The sequence below is a fragment of the Polypterus senegalus genome, chromosome 14 (genome assembly GCF_016835505.1).
Source record: "Polypterus senegalus isolate Bchr_013 chromosome 14, ASM1683550v1, whole genome shotgun sequence".
Classification (NCBI taxonomy): Eukaryota; Metazoa; Chordata; class Cladistia; order Polypteriformes; family Polypteridae; genus Polypterus; species Polypterus senegalus.
Genome location: NC_053167.1, coordinates 78,071,934 through 78,092,970, shown reverse-complemented (window position 1 = coordinate 78,092,970; position 21,037 = coordinate 78,071,934). Strand labels below are relative to the sequence as shown.

The 21,037-nt window shown below is 38.2% G+C and overlaps 1 protein-coding gene across 2 annotated transcripts in view; it reads left to right on the top strand.

Moving 5' to 3' along the window:
* Positions 1-21,037, top strand: part of hmcn1 (hemicentin 1) — a 280,760-nt gene that overhangs the window by 247,536 nt on the left and 12,187 nt on the right. For both annotated transcript variants that reach the window (XM_039735773.1, XM_039735774.1), the window contains exons 80-99: positions 161-295; positions 751-1,020; positions 2,941-3,131; positions 3,328-3,541; positions 3,753-3,887; positions 4,235-4,425; positions 4,579-4,660; positions 4,743-5,012; positions 6,813-6,983; positions 9,868-10,038; positions 10,159-10,329; positions 11,289-11,459; positions 15,183-15,353; positions 15,437-15,607; positions 15,694-15,843; positions 16,692-16,829; positions 17,950-18,071; positions 19,696-19,933; positions 20,119-20,181; positions 20,351-20,470. In XM_039735773.1, coding sequence (XP_039591707.1) covers positions 161-295; positions 751-1,020; positions 2,941-3,131; positions 3,328-3,541; positions 3,753-3,887; positions 4,235-4,425; positions 4,579-4,660; positions 4,743-5,012; positions 6,813-6,983; positions 9,868-10,038; positions 10,159-10,329; positions 11,289-11,459; positions 15,183-15,353; positions 15,437-15,607; positions 15,694-15,843; positions 16,692-16,829; positions 17,950-18,071; positions 19,696-19,933; positions 20,119-20,181; positions 20,351-20,470 — 3,345 coding nt within the window. The remainder of the gene's footprint in view (positions 1-160; positions 296-750; positions 1,021-2,940; positions 3,132-3,327; positions 3,542-3,752; positions 3,888-4,234; positions 4,426-4,578; positions 4,661-4,742; positions 5,013-6,812; positions 6,984-9,867; positions 10,039-10,158; positions 10,330-11,288; positions 11,460-15,182; positions 15,354-15,436; positions 15,608-15,693; positions 15,844-16,691; positions 16,830-17,949; positions 18,072-19,695; positions 19,934-20,118; positions 20,182-20,350; positions 20,471-21,037) is intronic.

Genomic DNA, 21,037 nt, shown 5'->3' with positions numbered 1-21,037 from the left:
GGTGCCCAATTCAAGAATTATTCCCACTTTCCACCTGTTGCCTACTGGAATTGCCTGCAGCTACCCCACATATTTACTCTGGATAAGCTGTTTTGGACAATGGGTGAATGGCTGAATGGATTATTATCTTAAATGCTCTCTATTTTCTCGTCTTTCACAGGAGAGAACTTCACTGTACTGCCCAATGGTGGACTTCAGATTATTCGCTCTAAAGTAGAAGACTCTGGGACATATATATGTGTGGCACAAAACCCTGCTGGGACTGCTTTAGGAAAGACTAAACTAAGAGTTCAAGGTATTTAAACACACCTTGGTGGTATAGAAAGACACAGTGGGTAGCGCTGCTGCATCACAGATTCAGGTTTGAATCCACATTTGAAGTTGGTGTTCAGTCACTGCCTGTTTGAAGTTTTCTAGTTCTTGCCTTCTCTGGGTGTGTATTTGCTTTGTATTCAAGTTCTCATTTCACATCCCAAAGATGAACTTCTTACATTAGTTAGCAATTGATTGAGGCCTACTCCAAGGTCAGCTCCTGTCTTGTTCTCATATTTCCAGAGGAGGTTTGGGTACCCCAAATCCCAACACTGATTATGCAGGTTTGAGGGTGTACAGTATCTACAAATGACAGTATAAATGTAGCAACACATCAGAAGATTATGTAGTTCCTGATCATGGTTATAATTATAATAAAGCTATCTGTTTTTCATAATTGGACTTCCTGATGTAACTTGCATATTTTTCTCACAACAGTACCTCCATCAATTAAGTCACAAACAAAAGCTTACATTGTGGCATTGGATAAATCTGTTACCCTGTCATGTGAAGCAGAGGGTTACCCTGTCCCCGAAGTCAAATGGCACAAAGACAGCCATCAAGTGAAGGAGTCAGTTCGCCAAAGAGTGCTGAGCTCTGGTGCGTTACATATAGCATTTGCACAGCCCACAGATGCCGGACGCTACACCTGCACTGTGGCAAATGTGGCAGGTTCCAGCAGCTCTGACATGAGCCTTACTGTGCATAGTAAGTCCATATTTTATTGCTCTTCTATTGTCTGTTATATCCTCTAGAATATATGTCAAATATCTGGGTATTAATTACAAACATTTACATTAATGACTTACTCAGGGATCCTAAATTTCCCTAGTGTGTGCTTAGTGTGTGGGTGTGTGTGCCGTGCGGTGGGCTGGCGCCCTGCCCAGGGTTTGTTTCCTGCCTTGTGCCCTGTATTGGCTGGGATTGGCTCCTGCAGACCCTCGTGACCCGGTAGTTAAGATATAGCGGGTTGGATAATGTATGGATGGTTGGACTTACACAGGATTGCAAAGATAGTCAATAGGGAGGCTGAACATGGAATGTTGTGCTTTATAACATCAATGAGTGACCTGAATAAAGTACTGAATATGGTCAGTATTAATCTTTGTTTATTGTGCGCAACCTCCTAATGTTTATCACATATAAAGCTTAACATACAAACCTACACATTCATATGTTTAAATATAGTCCTTGATTTATGTCAGTATTTCCCTAGAACAAATCTAGTAAAGTGAAGATGCCTGTAAGTCAGTTTTCTACATAATTTTCTTTATACAAATATGCCTTAGGCACAGTATTATGTAAAATTGTGTGATATGTGTGACCAATAAGAAAAATATGTTTTATTTCAATTTTGACTAATCGATGGATTCAAATTGTGTCACATAGGAACAGCATATTGAATTGCTAGTAATGAAAGCACATTTCAGCAGTGCTCAAATGTATAGCAAAATGGTAAACTACAGCAAAACAAAATAGTATCCTTCAAAATAAACTATTTTAAAAGCATTTCTAGTGAAATTGATAGCATTGATCCTTTTTAAATTGTTGCTTGTTTTCTGCATCAATGATTATTTTCACTTGAAATTCCTCTGTCAGCATCCATCTGAAAACCTTCAAAAATTATTTGAAGTCAAACTAATTTCTGTCAAAAATAACATAAGAGTATGTTTTGTTATTACATGAACGTAAAAGCAGGCAGCAACGTTATTTTTAACATTGTAAGAGGTGCTAGCTGTAAACCATTTATTTCTGGCAGGCACCAAACAACACTTGCTGCCTTGCTAAGATGATAATGCCACAGTGCTGCAGGTATGTGACTTAAGTTGAGCTGTCAGGTAACAGCTGAAAGTCCAAAACAAATAATTATGGGGAAAGGGACAAGGGCAGAAATTACAAATAATTTACAAAAAATACAAAGGACATGTTGGGAAAGTTATCAAAATAACCTAAACACAAACACTAAAAAAAACACAACCTTAATATTTAGTTAGTAAGTAAAAGAAAAAAAAATCATCCCGAAGTTTAAAACCTGTTCAAGTGAAATCTATGCACATGTTGTATATTTTGAAGTGAACTGCTTTTATTTCAATCTATAAATGACTCACCTCAGAAGGTAAAAGATGCCCATTCAAAGTATGATCACACATGATTTAAGAAGATCTCAAATTAACCCTGGGTGAATGTGATGGGTGTGTGTGCATGAATTGAGTAAATAGATCTTACAATGGACTCAGGCCCTGGAAAGTTTTAGATGATTGCCATATGCCTACTACTGCTTCAAGCCTTCACAACCCTGATTTTTATTAAGTAGGTCTGAGAATGTTCCGTTATATAACTTTAAGCCATGTGCATTTGTCTATATGCATAGTTGGCTTATTTTTTGGATATAAGCTGAAAGATCTTTATTAGTAAAGTTATCAGTAATGGGTCTAAAGAATGTCTGGAAGATCATACTGGAACAGGAATCATTGTGGAATTAAAAGACACAGTTACCAAAATTTAACTGAATCTTTTCAGAATATTGCAAAACAATGTTTCAGGGTCATCATCAGTAATTAAAATTTTTTTTATCATATTTATGTCATGTTCTAGAATTATTAAAAAGAATTGTTTTATTTGCTTCAGTGCCACCCAATATCCGCAGCATGGATTCTGAGTACTCTGTTTTGGAGAGCTCCCAGGTGGCATTGCACTGCATTGTAGATGGAGTTCCTCAGCCTCACATTTTCTGGGAGAAGGAAGGAGTTCCTTTATCTGAAGGAAAAGGAAAATACACCATCAAGCGCACAGGAGAGCTCATCATTGGGAATACTCTTGTAAGTGCCAATAACTTGTGTTCATTATTTCTTGTGCATTTCAACAGTAGATGTTTAATTATAATGAAATTAAAGAATTGCTACAATTTTCAATTATAAGTAAAAACACATTAAAATATCAATGTTCTTACTAGTTTGCCCAGAGAGTGCAGTATATCAGTTTGGTCTAATTCTAATATAACTCTTGTGGCTGCAGGTTGATGATGCTGGAAGCTACACATGCATTGCAAATAATACAATTGGTGAGAGCAGCCGCACTGTAAACCTGATAGTGCACACTCACCCTGCAATTATGGACCTGCTTGGAGATGTGGCCCTAAACAAGGGCCAGCGCCTCCTACTGACCTGTGCTGCCAGTGGCATTCCCACACCCACAATTACATGGGCCTTCAATAATAACATCATTCCTGGTAAGCACTGGAAACCTCTGATGCAAAATCAAGCCAGCACAGTAAACATTTTATCTTTTGAGGAAACACATAATTTTTGATATGCTTATAAACCACATTTTGATTATTTTTCAAGTAACTTTTTCTTTTGGATCACAGATATTTTAAGTAAAAATTAAATATACAGAAAAAAAATGATTTAACCTCTATGTTTTTTATTCTTTCTATTCAGCACAGTATGAAAGTGCTAATGGACACAGTGAGCTGCTTATTGAGAGAGTAAACAAAGAAGACTCTGGAACGTACACATGCATTGCAGAAAATAGCGTGGGATCAGTGAAATCTATTGGCTTTGTTTATGTAAAAGGCAAGCATTTTATTGGATTTTTTTACTTATTTAATGCCAATCTGATTATTAAAGCTGTTCACTTTGTTTTGCATGATACATAACTTATCGAGAGAAAAACAGTAAGAATGTAAGAACTGGGAATAGAATATTTTTCCTTAAGTGATATAAAACAATTCCTTAAAATGTATCTGATTTATCAACGGCACTATAACCGAGGCCTGTTGTCTTTCTCGAGTCTTCAGAATTGCTAGTAGAAAACATGCTGTTAGTCTTATTTGTAATGTATAATAATGCCAGAGGTAGAGTTCTAGTTGTTGGAGCTTCAGCAATAATTGTGATAATTAATTTACAATCTTCTCCTACAGAACCTCCCATTTTTGATGGCGATACTCATTCAAACAAGATTGAGCCACTGGGTGGAAATGCCATTTTGAACTGTGAAGTTCGAGGAGACCCTCCACCTGTAATTCAGTGGAACCGTAAAGGCATAAACATTCAGATAAGCAACCGCATTAGACAACTCGATAATGGTTCATTGGCCATATATGGCACTGTGGTATGTAGGAGTAAAAAATGCATTTATTTTGGTGCCTAAATTTTTGTGACCTATTCTGTTTTATGGAAAAAGTTAGTGAAAAGTTTATTTTTAAAATAGTAAAAGAACAGCAAAATGGAATTTTGTTAAGCTTAATATTTTATTTGCCTTTAGAATGAGGATGCTGGCAGCTACATATGTGTAGCAAGAAATGATGCTGGTGTAGCTGAACGGCGTGTAACACTAACATTGCAAAGTATGTTTAATTTTTCTCAGTAGTCTAATAAAATAACAAGCTTTCATAGATATGACAGTAGTATAAATCTAATTTTTCTCAGGCCCCCCGACTATCACAGTTGAACCAGTCGAAACGGTTGTGGATGCTGGCAACACTCTGGTGCTTAACTGCCAAGCAAGGGGTGAGCCACCACCTGCTATTGAATGGACACGTCAAGGACTTCCTCTCCACGGAAATGAAAGAATTAGCATTCTTTCCAATCATTCCTTACGCATAATTGCTGCCCAGAAAGAAGACACCTCAGAGTATGAGTGTGTGGCTCGGAATCTAATGGGATCAGTTCTTATCAGGGTTCCAGTCACCGTACAAGGTATTTATTAGTGCTTAAAAAGTTTAAATATTTATGGTAGGCCATAACCACTTTTGTGGACAACACTTCCACACACAGGAAAAGGTTACCATAAGGGTGATAGCAAAACAATCAATATTTACCTGTCCATTTTGGCTCATTTTTTGTAGCCTGCAGGCAGTGCTAAGTAGATTTGTGGCTTCATCTGATTTTTATGATTAATTTGGGAGATGCATTTACCCAAGGTGATCTACAAGACTAGAATAACTTGCTAATGCCAAGAAAGTGAGTGGGATTGAGTCATTTATGGACTTAGTGGCTGGAATCTTTTTTGTTAAATTCTTAGCATCATAGCCAATTTCTAGTATACAGATTTCCATTCATATTTCAGGTTAGCTATCCTTTTAGCTCCAAATAGTTGTGTAGTGTAATTTTTAGACTTTTCCTGCATTCTTGCTATCATGACTGTAAAACCAGTATTTATGCTTGTTTAGGCTCTTTTACATTCAAAATCAAAGATATTTATTGCAGACTCTGGCATCTATTGACCTTCAAACATCATAATCATTGAAAAGATAGAAGTGTTTACATTCCCTGTATCATTCTTGCCAGTCATCCATAACTATAATATATCTTAGAAAGGACAATCCAAAAAGGCTTTATCCTATAGGAAGTTCAGAATTTAACAGCTACAAAGGCCCTTATATTAACAGAACAGGGTTTATTTTTAAACCCTGAGTGCCCTTGGAGTATTGTTCATCTAGATACTGGCATTACATACTATAATATATACTATAATAATATATGTAAATAGTGTAAGGTTTTCTAATTTATTATTTTAAATGCTAACAACTATAATATAGGGTGGCACAGGGAAATGGGAAATTTTCAATTGACGTTCAATGCATGAATAAACACATTACAAAAGACATTTGATGATGAAATGTATTGTACAGGATATGCAATTAATTATTATTAATCAACATTCATTTTATGTTTTGAAGAAAACATCATGAAGGTGTTGTCCATTTTTCTGTACACATTCTGACATCCTGTTGTGGAAATTCTGCATTGCTCACCATAACACGTGAAGAAGAATGCTAGCGATTTCCTCTTCAATCCTTCTTTTTAGTTCAGCAATGGTTGCGGGACGTGAGCGGTCCACTTGGCTTTTAAGATGTCCTCACAGAAAAAAATCACAATCAGTGAGATTTGAGGATCTCGGAGGCCATGGAATGTCACTGTTGTGTGAAAAACAATCTTCGAATAGCTGCCATCGATTGTCAGGCAGTATGCGAAGTGGCCCCACATGGTGACTTCTTTTTTAAGGCTGAACCCGTTTCCTCGAAATTAAGCACCCATGTTGTAATCGCATGAGCAGACAGAACACGATCATGATGCCCTAACTGGTAATGATGCCAAAATTCCCTTTACGCAGCAGTCACACAATCACCATTCTTAAGTGGCTTTCGCAGCGAACGCTTGCTGCACTCCGCTCCACTGCTCCATTATAACTAATGGCAAGGGGTTCTAAACGAGGTTGCATTGGTCCAAAACACGTCCGACACCCCAGGGTCGCCAACATCTAGTTCAAAATTTCCCGCTTCCCTGAGCCACCCTGTAGTATCAGCACTCTTAGTGTATACTTTCTCTTGAGATGGGTCATTCCATGACAGTATACCTGTGCTCTGTTTTGTCTAGTGAAAATGAAAAACATAATACTAATAGCATCACATAAAACTAACTACACAAGCAGTTAAAAGGCTTGAAACGCAATATTTTCATTATATTCATAACAATATTTTTTGTCACAATTCTAAGTGCATGGTGAGTTTTCAGAGTGGATGGACTGGGGACCATGTAGTGTGACATGTGGACAAGGAGTTCAGAAGAGACTTCGCCAGTGTAATAATCCTCTCCCTGCCAATGGAGGTCGACATTGTATTGGACCTGAAGTAGAGAAACGCAGCTGTCAAGCTAAGCGCTGCCCAGGTTAGTCTCTCATACACAAGCACGCACACAAATATATCTTTTGGAACACCTCAGTTTTTCCAGTATTTCTTCAAACGTAATTAGTTGAAATGCAATGATGACCTATTCCAACTGTACTTTATGACAGACAGAGGGTTTTTAAGTAATCAACAGAAGTTGAGACACCTGTGCAGATTGCTTGCTTCAATTTGCAAGACTTATTTTACTTTAATTGCTGCAGAATATCTGTAGATTGTAACCTATTAGTTGTTCCCTGAAGAAGGCCCGTTTATAATATTCTGAAATTTCCTTTTTTCAGTTTTTGCTAACCTAAAACATTCAATTTAAACCTCTGTCAGTTTACTGCTTACCTTTCACCATTTTAGGTCATTCATTGAATTTCAACTAATTGTATCTGAAGAAAAACTGAGGTGTTCTAATACTTATGACTGGTTGTGTGTGTGTGTGTATACTGTGTATATTTTTTAATTTAATATGTATTATATACTGCTCAAAAAATTAAAGGAACATATATTGATCTGGTCAGTTAAGTAGCAGAGGGGGTTGTTAATCAATTTCAGCTGCTTTGGTGTTAATGAAATTAACAGCAGGTGCACTAGAGGGGCAACAATGAGATGACCCCCAAAACAGGAATGGGGGTGAATTTCCCCTTGGATTAATAAAGTATCTATCTATCTATCTATCTATCTATCTATCTATCTATCTATCTATCTATCTATCTATCTATCTATCTATCTATCTATCTATCTATCTATTTATCTGATGGTAGCATGAGGCAATACCTGGACCCTACAGAGATTATACACGTAGTCCAACTTCTCCAGGATGGCACATCAATATGTGCCAATGCCAGAAGGTTTGCTGTGTCTCCCAGCACAGTCTCAAGTGCATGGAGGAGATTCCAGGAGACAGGCAGTTGCTCTAGGAGAGCTATACAGGGCCGTAGAAGGTTCTTAACCCATCAGCAGAACCGGTATCTGCTCCTTTGGGCAAGAAGGAACAGGATGGGTACTGTTAGAGCATACACAATGACCTCCAGCATGCCACTGGTGTGAATGTCTCTGACCAAACAATCAGAAACAGACTCCATGAGGGTTGCCTGACACCCAACGTCCTCTAGTGGGCCCTGTGCTCACTGCCCAGCACCGTGGAGCTCGATTGGCATTTGCCATAGAATACCGGAATTGGCCATCAAGTCCACCACTGGTGCCCTGTGCTTTTCACTGACGAGAACATGTTCACCTTGAGCACATGTGACAGACATCAAATGGTCTGGAAAAGCCATGGAGAATGTTACGCTGCCTGTAACATCGTTCAGCATGACCGGTTTGTTGATGGGTCAGTGATGGTCTGGGGAGGCATCTCCATGGAGTGATGCAAAGACCTCTACAGGCTAGACAACAGCACCTTGACTGCCATTAGATGAAATCATTGGACCCATTGTCAGATCCTATGCTGGTGCAGTGGGTCCTGGGTTCCTCCTGGTGCACGACCAAGCACCGGCCTTATATGGTGAGAGTATGCAGGCAGTTCCTGGAGGATGAAGGAATTGATACCATTAACTGGCCCCGACGCTCACCTGACCTAAATCCAATAGAACACCTCTGGGATATTATGATTCGGTCGCCGGGTTGCACCTCAGACTGTCCAGGAGCTCAACGATGCCCTGGTCCAGATCTGGGAGGAGATCCCCAGGACACCATCCGCCGTCTCATTAGGAGCATGGCCCAACATTATCAGGCATGTATACAAACACGTAGGGGCCATACAAACTACTGAGTACGATTTTGAGTTGCTGCAATGAAATTTCAGCAAAATGGACTAGCCTGCCACATCATTTTTTCACTTTGATTTTCAGGGCGTCTGAATTAAGCCCTCTGTAGGTTGATAATTTTCATCTTCATCAAACAATTTGGCATCCTTTCGTTTCTAACACATTACCCAGTCCATATCAGTATAGATATCCAGCAGGATTTTTTTTTCCATTGAGATGATGTGTTTTCAACGTGTTCCTTTAATTTTTTGAGCAGTATATTATATTATATTATATTAAACATATGTATATGATTTTTTTATAAATATCTGCAAAATCTGAACATTTTGAAGGTGATACATGCTTCCTGAAAACTGATTATTTTGTCTTCCACCATTGACTAATTATCTACACACACAGTTTGTGTGTGTACATTTAAACATTAGAGAAAAGTAACTCTTAACTTGACTTTTAATGTTGGATTAATTTTTTGAAACAGATATAGTAAGTGTGAAAGATGGCAGCACATCATTCGAACGAGAGTCTGTTGTCTGTACATAATCTTCAGATATGTGTCTTTTTGTATTCCACCTCTACCTGGATATTTAAAATAAGCCAACGTTACAATTTAAAAGTCATATTTAATGTGTTTCTCATTTTACATCTCACACTAAGTAAAATGCTTTTGCAGTAAAGGCATAATACTTGTATATAAATTAATCACAGTCTTGTACTGATTATTCATTTTTGATTATATTGTTAAAGTGGTCTAACTTTGAAAATTATTCATCATGTCAATAAAAAGAAAACCAAACATTAAGAATTGGAATAAGCCATTACAGAATAAAGCACTAAATATTTAGGCTTGTTCCAAGTATACATTCTTATGTAATTCTAAGTTTCTCTTTTTTCTTTAATTATACACTGAGTTGTTTTTGTTAAAGTAACAACTGTTAGATTAGCAGGTCCATGTAATGTTCATATATGATTCTGTAGTATACACCCTTTTGATGATTCTGTAGTGATGAGATGGCAATGATGTGGCATTCTGGTGTAGTGTTTTCCCAGTTCATTGTAAAATTATTTTCTGTCTATTTTTATTGTGTTTATTTGGCTTTGCTGGTCATACAGTGGATGGTAATTGGTCGGAGTGGAGCACTTGGGAGGAATGCACCCGCACCTGTGGACAGGGGAATCGGACCAGAGTGCGCTCCTGCACTAACCCTTCATCACAACATGGAGGCAAAGCATGTGAGGGCAAAGCTGTAGACTTGCTTGTCTGCAATGTAAGGCCATGCCCAGGTAAGCCGAAACCAGTTCATATTACAGTATTTTGCGGCACCTTCTGTGGATATGTCATATGATATTCACAGAATGAATTCAGTGTTAATTTAAGCATCTGTTATACCTTTTTCAATACAGTTGCTGGTAATTGGGGCACCTGGTTACCCTGGGGCCCATGTAGTGAAACGTGTGGAAAAGGTACACAGACCCGCCTAAGACTCTGCAATAATCCTCCTCCGTCTTTTGATGGACCGCACTGTGACGGCACTGACATGCAGACTCAAGTGTGTAATGAGAGAAATTGTCCAGGTCTGATATTTCCTCTTTATTTTCCTTATGAAACTAAATGTCATGAGAAGATCAATATTAAGATGGATATCAAATCAAGGCCCCTGGTAGTATGCAAGTAGTATATCCAGTAGTATGCCAACTCTTTTTCACCTTTTATCCCTAGCTATTTGTTAAGATTACATTCATTTGATTAGATAAAAAAAAACATTTACTATATATTGAGTAAACATTTTTTAATTGGAAGACTATCTGGCCTTGTGGCCGTGGCATTAAAATCACAAGGCCGCTGGTTTAATCCCTGCATCTAACCAACCTGCCTTTGTTCCATTGGTAAATAATCCAGTATATTTAAACATTTTTTATTAAATCTCTTTCTATTTTGAACTGTGTTATTTTAAGAAAACAACATACAGGAATGAAATACACAGTGATAAATGACAGTGAGCAAATGAAATATATATGATGTAACTCTGCATCTAGAACTAAGACATTTATGATAAACATTGTTTATGTATTCAAATATATGTACTTGTAAAAGACAGTTATGATGGAATAGTGGATAAGAATTTAGAGTTTTCTGCTTCACACACACTACCAGGACCTGAGTCTGATTTAGCTTAGCATCTGTCTTCTCACATTCATATGGGTATTCTGTAAGTATTTCTGTGGGTTAGATTATAAAGCAAGTCTAGATTGAACAAATGAGATTATGTGTATTTTATGATGTACTGGTGTTCACCCCATAGTTGGCTCTGATTTATACTTCAGTAAAGGGAGTATAAATATTTTGGATGAAAACATAAACATTTATGTAATAAAATAAATGAGTGGATAACATACTCTATGAGTTAATTTTAGGAAAGGAAAATTGAGTTGCAGTGAGTTTTAGTTTAAGCAATGCTGTTTATTGTGAGTACGAAGTATTTGATTAATCTATATAGCTTTATTAATGCTTTCATGTTTTTTTTATTATTAAGTGGATGGAAAGTGGACATCATGGATGACATGGACAGCCTGTAGTGTCTCTTGTGGTGGTGGCACTCGGCAGAGAACACGCACATGTACCAGCCCTTCACCTCAATATGGAGGACGTCAGTGCGAGGGAAACGATGTGCACATTGACTTTTGTAATAATGAGCCATGCCCTAGTAAGTGCAATCCCAATAAAAGTGATATGACTTCAGCTAATCATACAGCTTGTATATATTTGAACAGTTCATCTAAAATTGATGCAAGCAATTTTAGCCATGGTTTTGTACTGTAGCTTGAAAAGAAATTAACAATTGACTATCAATACAGATAGAGGTGTTGCCAAAAATGTTGGCATCTGGCTTATATTTATCTATGCATCATTGCTCCTTTATGTATAATTTAGAAAGAGCTCTTTTTTAGCCATTTCAAATTACATTTGCCCTTAAATACTTGAAAGATGTACAATCAAAAACTAGCAATGCTGAAGCAAGAGATGCCGCACAATATAGGCTTACCAGTACAGATCAGCCTGACATTGCTATTTTTCTATATGTTATAAAGCATTTTGAATTAAGCCAAAGCTCTGCTTAAAGATCACTGGGGCAGATTTTGGTTGAGGTATACTTCTCACCTTGTTGTCTTCAAAATAGTTTATTACCATTAGCAAATTTTTCTTTAAATCTATGCTTTCATTAAAAACAAAGATTTAGATGTTTTGTAACATGAGGAGTTTTGAATTTAGCCTGTGTAACGAGTGGGGGTCAGTTTCATTAGTTCCTGTTAACCAGAATGAGAAGCCAAAAGATTTATTTATTATACAAAATACCAGAAAGGAGGGATGAAAAACACAGAAGTATAGTGTTTATATATGTCTAGCTCTCTGGCTTCATTCCTTCTTTACATTTAGGTTTTGTGCTTACCCACCATGTGAATTCCAACTCTGTGATCAGGCTTTAAACTCTACACAGGATTTAGAAATACTTCTGCTATCAGGGACACCTTCTACATCTGGAATGCTTTCCCCAGAGCTCCTTCTGACAGCTCCACATGCACCACCCATACTTCCATCCCGAGCTTTTCTTTTATAAAGTTTCCTGACACTTCTCGGGTTGTCCTCTGCAAAATGCATCAGGGATTTGTAGTAAATATACTTCACCTGACAAGCTTGCTTCAACCTGTTGACCTAAAGTACTACTGATGTTCTTTTTTAGGCCAGAGCCTACAGAGCAATTATTTCTGGGGCAGTATGTCCACAATCAGATTATGCTGCCCCTCACAAGTGTCCCCATTTCTCTGTTTTCGAGGGTGCACTCTAGCCCTGTTTTTGCATCATATATAACATGAGTGAGTCAGTGTTTTATTTGGGCATTTTATATAAGATTATTGAATTAAGAAGAATGCATTACATTAAAGTGTTAGTTTAGGATAAATTGTACAGCAGATATCCAATCCTCAGTTGCTTCTCAGTGATGCTGAAATTAACACTTGCCCTGTATAGCCTAAAACTGGATAAGCAGTGTGGCCACCAGGGGGCACACCCGCACTCCAACCCTGACAAAGGCAGACGCCAGGCACAAGTTCATGCACAACACACATTTTTTATTTGGCCAGTAGAAACTCTTCCCAATTGTTTCCCCCTAAACAGCACAGCACACAAGCTGTGTGCTGTTAAATAAATAGCACACAGGACTTTTCTTCTTTCTCTTTCTGTCCTTCTGCCTCCACTCCTCCTGGCAAACTTCGTCCTCCACCTCCCAACTCTGGCTCCTGGGGTAGTGGTAGTGGGCTTCTTTTATCCTGCACCCAGGAGTACTTCCAGTGGCCTATTACCACCCATTGGCAACACTTACAGAATCCAACAGGGCTGCAGTGAACTCAGAGCTTCCATGAAGCTCTGTGGGAAGCCAAGGCACTGTGGCAACTGAGAGGGTCTGCGATCTAATGGCCTGGGCAAAATAATGCCTTGTGCTTGTTCTCTAGCCTGGTCCTTCCATTTCTAAGGCATCCTGGCCAGGTAAGGGGTCCTGGCCATCTGCCACAGCAGGTTAGAAGAAAGATGTTTGGTGGAATAAATGGGTGGATTGTAGTTAATTTACTAATCCTGGTGTTTGGATGTCATTTGATGCTTTTTTTCTTGCCTTCTTGATATTTTGCTACTTATTTGTTTGCAAATGTATCTTTATTTGGATAGCTTTGTTACAACTTTTGCTTCTGTCTTCTTTTAAAAGAAAGTAACATTTCTCTTGTAACAGTCTCTACAATAAGCTTTTAACTGCTTGTTTTTTTTTTCGCTTCTGTAAGCTCTTCCTTTGAAACAATAGCAATATTACATTTCCTTTATGATGCATCTTCCCCATTCTCTGAGCTCATAAGCCTAATAGCCAAATGGCACTGCAGATATTGCCAATAAGTAATGATTTTCAGTTTCTCTGTTCCTTTTTTTATGTGTGGCACTGCGGTGCTGCTGCCTTACAGAAAGGAGACCAGTGTTGGTGTCCTGGGTGTTCCCTACATAGATTTTGCATGTTCTCCTGTGTCTAAGTGGATTTCCTCTGGGTGCTTCGGTTTCCTCACATAGCCCAAAGAAATGAATGTTAGCCAAACTAGCATTGCTAAATCAGCCCAAGTGTGTGTGCGTGTGTTCACCCTGCAATGGACTGTGCATTGCTCTGGCCAACTTCCCAGAGGCAGGTCATTCTTAATTGAACTCATGTGTAACAATATAATTGTAAAGAGCAGAACTTCAATCAACCATTTACAAGACTTTGAAAAACAAATGAAGCCACCAGGGTTTGTTTATGTCATGGCAAAAGAAATTAATTAACATTAAGCTTATGTAATAAACTATCTCTCTATTATATAAAAAAAATTTGGAACGAGACGAGACCTGTTCAGAGAGATGAGACGTGACTTTCTCAGAAAGACACTTTCACGTCCCGCGAGACTAGACTTTGTGCAAAGAGATTTAACCATGCCCAGGGCCGGAAAAAGACAAAGAGTAGATGACAAAGTAGAACATCGTAAAGAATTCAAAAACGTTGGCGCGATACACATGCAGAGCTGGTTAGAGATAATGGAAGTAGGTAAATCTGAAAGTCTCACAACAAAGGATAGTAAAGATCGCATTAACACAAACAAGTGGAAAATATTACTCAGTGAAATAATGGAACAGCGAAAAGAAATAGAATAGTGCTTGAGGATGTCTGGGGGAGAAGAGAGACAAGGCAGTGAGACAAAAGGACAGCTGCTGTACAGGCTTTTAAACGTTCGAAGTGCTGCACGAGATGCAGATCTCTCAGCACAGCAGCAGCAAGCCAGCAGCTGATTGAGCAAACAGGAGGTAAAAAAAAAAACAAACTGTATTTGTTTCCCATTGTATCACCGTTTAAGGGGTTTTGGAGAAGTGACTGCATCTCCTTTGGGTGTATTCAGCCCCTTTCACAATGGCGCGTAGTGCAGGTGCGGGGGGGTTGTATGGCGAGCAAAGCAAGCTGGGGGCTTATGTTTACTTACTACTGGATATATTAACAGCACTAAACTGACCATGACTCGCCATAACCTCTTACTGTTTACTGTGGAGCCCGAGAGTGGTGGTGTGTTATGTTGATTGGACCTGAAAGTAAGAATTTCACTCCACACTGTATATGTGACAGTGCTATTACTGCTGCTACATGCAACTTTCTGATTTATGCCAATTGCTTGCTACTGCGATTAGCCTAAGCTCTGGAAAAAGCTGACCAGAAAACAAAAATGAGTAAACAGGAAGTGAATGGGTGTATTGATGTTCATTTAAAGAAATTGTAATGTGTTGTGTGAGATAATATACCAGAAGACCTTTAGTTATTTATTTGTCTTCTTCAATTATGTTCTAATACATACTACCACATTTTTGCCCACAGCCCATGGTAACTGGGGACCCTGGAACAGCTGGGGAAGTTGCAGCCGTACCTGCAATGGAGGACAGATGCGGCGGTACAGGACATGTGACAATCCTCGACCAGCAAATGGAGGACGAGCATGCGCTGGAGCAGACACTCAAATTCAGCGATGCAACACAGACATATGCCCAGGCATGACCTTTCTTCTTTCATTGTGAACAATTTCAACTAACAGTTTAATCTTATATAGTATTTATCTGGATATTAATTCACAGTTGATGGAAATTGGGGGCCCTGGCAGTCTTGGAATGAGTGCTCAGCTTCATGTGGTGGAGGGGAACGGACTAGAGTTCGACTTTGTAACAATCCTCCACCTGTCAATGAGGGAAGGTCCTGCCCTGGTGACAGTTCACAAGTTTCCAAGTGTAATATTCAAGCGTGCCCAGGTATAGCTGCTCTCATTTTAAAGCAGTTGTCTAAATTGTATTTATAAGGAAGTGATTCCTAACTCATTTGCATGTGCTAAAACCAGGTGGTCCACATTATGCCAGGGGAAGCGTGATTGGAAACATTAATGACATTGAATTTGGGATTGCCCTTCTGAATGCTACCATCACAGAAAGTGAAGATTCCAGCTCTAAGATCATTCAAGCAACCATCACCAATGTTCCTCGAAGCCTTGGTAAGACAAAATATATATTTCATGATTGCAGTTTCAAGTCCTGAAAAATAATATTTGAAACTGAATAAAATATTTGATAATCAAAATTATTTAAATTTTGTTTCAGGTATAATAACTATAGTTTTGAATTGTACACTACTAAAAGTATATTTGAAGCAAAAAACAGTATATTTGCAAACCAGATAAAACTAAAGTTTATCATTCTTTGCTTATTGAAAAGTAATTTTTTTAACTTAAAATTTTTTATGCCTGTAAATTACAATTTATATTTGAAGGTATCGGATGTTTTCTTTTTTGTTTAAAAATATTAACCACACCTCCATTTTTAAGGGTTGGTTTCCATCTTGCATGTGATGCAATCACGATAGGCACTTATCTGCCTAGCAGCGCTGTGCAGTCATATTTCTACGCAGTGGTCAGTCCTGCAGCTGCAAACTCTGGTTCAGCGCGACCTACAGCTGGATAGGCAATTTAGATCATTAATGGACTGATGAATGTTTATATTATAGGTGCAATGAGTGGTTAACATTGCTGCCTTAGCACTCCAGTGACAAGTGTTCTTAGCCGGGGCAGAGTTCTGTGGATTTTGTATATTCTTTCTTTGTCCAAGTGGATTTTCACCAGGTCCATCCCACAGAAGGACATGTGCAGTTAACTGGCAACATTAAATTAGCTTAATATGGATGCGGACATGTTTGCTTTTCAACCTTCGCCATTGTGGTGTGGAGTCCTGGTTTTCTTTTCCTGTATTGGAAATAGTGGGGTCAGAAAATGGAAGAAAGGCGTAAATGTGTAAATGAGAGTTGGTGATACTCTTCACAGATACTCACTCAGTTTTTAAACCGTAGGTCCTGCAATGAGAAAACTGATTTCAATCCTCAATCCAATCTACTGGACCACAGCCAAAGAAATTGGAGAAGCAATGAATGGGTACAGTCTAACTGGAGCAGTCTTCCGAAGAGAAACACAAGTGGAATTTGCTACAGGTTTGTATTGTGTGATACAATAATCGGTTTCCTTTACAAGTTTTTTGAAGGTTTGCATTAGAATAAATTGATTAGTGTTTTTAGAGCTCTTATGTGTTTTGTCTTCATGTATTTCCTGTCATTAATGGAACCCCTAATGGAATAAACCATACATTTTAACTTTCTCTTGTGATTGTCTAGAAATAACAAATTAACTTAATAGTTGCTTCTAGAACATTTACTGTATGTAAATTTAAGGTCTTCTTAATGGAGGCATGTTCTTTCTGCAACATTTAATAAACAAAAAAAGACAACAAGGGCAGCAAGGTGGTACAGTGAGTTCCATGAGTAGCATGGTAGTGCTACTGCCTCGCAGTAAGGAGACCAGGGTTTGTGTCCTGGGTCCTCCCTGCATGGAATTTGTATGTTCTCCCCAAATCTGAATGGGTTTCTTCTGGGTGCTTCAGTTTCCTCCCACAGTCCAAAGACATGAAAGTTAGGTAAACTGGTGATACTAAATTGGTCCTAGTACAATACAATACAATTTATTTTTTGTTTAGCCCAAAATTACACAAGAAGTGCCGCAATGGGCTTTAACAGGCCCTGCCTCTTGACAGTCCCCCAGCCTTGACTCTCTAAGAAGACAAGGAAAAACTCCCAAAAAAAACCCCAGTAGGGATAAAATGGATGAAAAATCAAGAAAGGCAGTCCAAAGAGAGACCCCTTTCCAGGTAGGTTGGGCATGCAGTGGGTGTCAAAAAGAAGGGGGTCAATGGAATACAATACACAGAACAGAACAAATCCTCAATACAGTATACAAATAGAAATTTTAGAAGTACGTAGCAGAATTTAACAGTGGATGACATCACACAAATCACAACAACAGTGTGTTGTGTGTGTGTGTGTGTGTGTGTGTGTGTGTGTGTGTGTTCGCCCTGTGATGGCTCCTAGTCCAGGGTTTGTTCCTGCCCTGCACCCTATTCTAGCTGGCATAGGCTCTAACACGTTCTGCGACCCTGTTCAGGACTAAGCAGATTGGAAAATGAAATGAAAACTAACACATAAATAATTGTGTGTTCTTTGGGAGTGATAAACCTAGTATATATTCATGTGTAGATACTTATGGACTTTCCTTTTCCAGGTGAGATTTTGAGAATGACTCATGTAGCACGTGGACTGGACTCAGATGGTGCCTTGCTCCTTGACATTGTTATAAATGGATACATCTTACAGTTGCCTTCTACTGCTGACGTGAATGTAAAAGTAAGAATTGTATAGCAGCAGCTTTTGTTTTGAATTGTGTACAGATTTTTCAACCAGAATGCTTTGGGTTGTGTTTGACCTCAAAAGTTAAAAAGTGAAACTAAACAAAATATTTATGGTAGGCTTATGAGATGGCATACCTTCCCAAAATCTCATCTATAGATAAAAGTCAGTGGCGTCGGGAGGAATTAACATAAGGGAAGCAAACTGAAAGCTTTAATGATATTATCCTCCTGTTAAATACAATTAAAAAATATCCAATCCATTTTAAGAATCAGTACCAAAGATTTCATCATAAATGTACCGTGAAGACATCTGATACAACAGGATTGAATAATCATATTGTCTTTATAAAAAATGTTCTTTCTAATGTTAGTTGACCACTCAGTTCTGTCCACCCATTATAAACAAAGATGGTCTCCATAGAGAGAGAATTTTTTTATACCTTTATGAGTGCATCATGAAAGATGAGAAGTACAAATGTGCCATTAAACATCTGGATACTTTATGTAATGCAAGCATCTAGAAATGTTTGGTTACAGTGAGTTTCTTTTAATTATGTTGTGGTTTTATTCTCATATTTTATGTGTGCATCGTGAAAGATGAGAAGACAAAAGTGCATTTAAACACCTCACTTTAATTGATGGAATTATCTAGAAATTTCTAGTTAGTGTTTTTTAATTATGCTAGAATGTTATTCTTGCATCTCCTGATTAATTAGTTATTTATTTTAAAATTTGTAAAAGGCTTTTATTCATAAATACCCTCGTGAAACAGTGATATACTGTACATCAATCTGATAAGCACTTTTTAAAATGCATACTACTGTGGTATCATCTAGCTGCCACCAAGACCTTAAATAAGGAATTGATTTTCACATCCTTTTTTAAAAATCATATTAGAGTAAGTTCATCATGTTTTAACCATGTGTGGTGATGACCAGGAAAGCAAACCATTTTCTGATCCATTAGTAAGAGAGAGAGAGACAGAGGTCAAGGTGGAAAAGTTAGAGGTGGCAAAACCTGTGAACTATAGAAGCCACAAGGTTGTACAAGGGAATAAGTGGACATTGTTGTCCCTCAGGCAGTGCAGGAACTACATTGGGGGCCGACCCTTTAATTCACGGGGAAGACTCAGGAGTGCAGGGACACCAGCAGTGGCTAAGGGAAGCTACAGTCTGGTGTCCCTAAAGGTAATCATGTCTCTGACCCCATGAAGTGATTCAGGGAAATGGCCAGAATTGAGCTCAGGAAGGGGTTTTAAATTGACTCTGTGACAGAAGCTGGAATCTGAAGGACAATTGTTGGCAAGAACTCAACTGAAAGGAGAAAGAATGGCCAGAGATTGTCATGTAAGAGGTGTGAAGAGTGAGAGGGAAGGAGTTTTGGAAAAAGTACAACTAGATAGGGTGATTAACCTAATTGTAGCGGACTCAGAAAGGCACTACAGTTGTTTCTTCGTTATCTTCTGTTTATCCTTCTCTTATATCCATTTTGTATCATAAGTTGTTATTCTTTTGTGTTTTTGTTTCTTTGGTGTTGTTCTGGGTTCAGGGATGCTCCATTTATACATGATATAAAGTACTAACACTTAATCTCTTATTTATTTATTTTGTTTTTGGTAGGATTACACTGAAGACTACATTCAAACGGGCCCAGGTCAGATCTATGCGTACTCCACGCGCATGTTTAGCATTGATAAAATCAGCGTTCCATACTCATGGAATCACACGATCACATATGACAGTTCTCAAGGCAGGATGCCATTTCTAGTGGAGACGCTTCAAGCATCCTCCATGACAACAGAATACCATCCTTTACAAGAAATGCTGGAGTACAAGGTCCATGCAACCATTTCAAAAGGTAAGCAAGCGACCATTATAGTATTAACAATCTTAATAGAAACAAATATTTGCTTATGTTCTAATTTAGGAAAAAGCAAATCTTTTCACAGAAAACTTTGCTTTTTTCAGGCATTAAAAAAATTCATGGTTTATATGCACATCTTAATGGATTGTTCTCTAACTAAGTACACTTTGCTTTTGCAGGAGATCGAAGCAATCAGTGCCCCAGTGGTTTTCGTTTGGATTCTGCTGGACCATACTGTGCAGGTCATTGTTTTCCTTTCAAAAATATATACCATCATATTAATATGTATTTGCTATAAATTTAAATTTAATAGCAGACTAATGGAGCTGGATTTTATTAAAAAAAAAGAAAGTGGATCATTTGTATTTTGCCAGCAGTCAATTTCACTTTTCTTTCGTTGTTTTTAAACAGATGAAAATGAATGTAGTGCTCATCACCCCTGCTCTCACACGTGCCACAATACCATGGGGACCTATTATTGCTCCTGTCCTCAAGGTCTTACTATCTCTGCAGATGGAAGAACCTGTCAAGGTATAAAGAAAAAAGACACAAAATGTACTATTGAAATGATTTTTGTCTTCAATGCTCTTTATTGTTTTGTTTGCACGTGTGCAGGATTCCTTCATGAAAATTTCTCAGGAAAATGAAAGCTCAGTGTAATAATTACAGCAACAACAATTTGAAATTCCTGAGGATTCAACTAATATTACTCACACTACTCTTTCTAACAGCTGTAGTCCTGCATCAAATACATTTTTTGCCAGTTTTCTAGCCAAGTGACGTATTAGGTGTGGCTGCAAGTTAGTGGTCAATGGTTATTCATTTGGCCATTTGTATGAACTCACTTTTTCTACCATATGGTCATACTGGCAGAGGCAGGTTTAAATGCCAGTTTATTGCAGGGCATTCTAAATCACACACACATTCACAATGAGTCAAGGTAACAAACTCTGGGACATACAGTAGGAGTAAACTAGAGAGTCCAGAGAAATCCCTCAGAGACACAGGAAGTGCGAACTGCACACACTGAAGTCATTTAGCAACAATGAACCTTGCCACCTGTCCGTTAAATAAAAATCGACTATTTTTGTTATTATT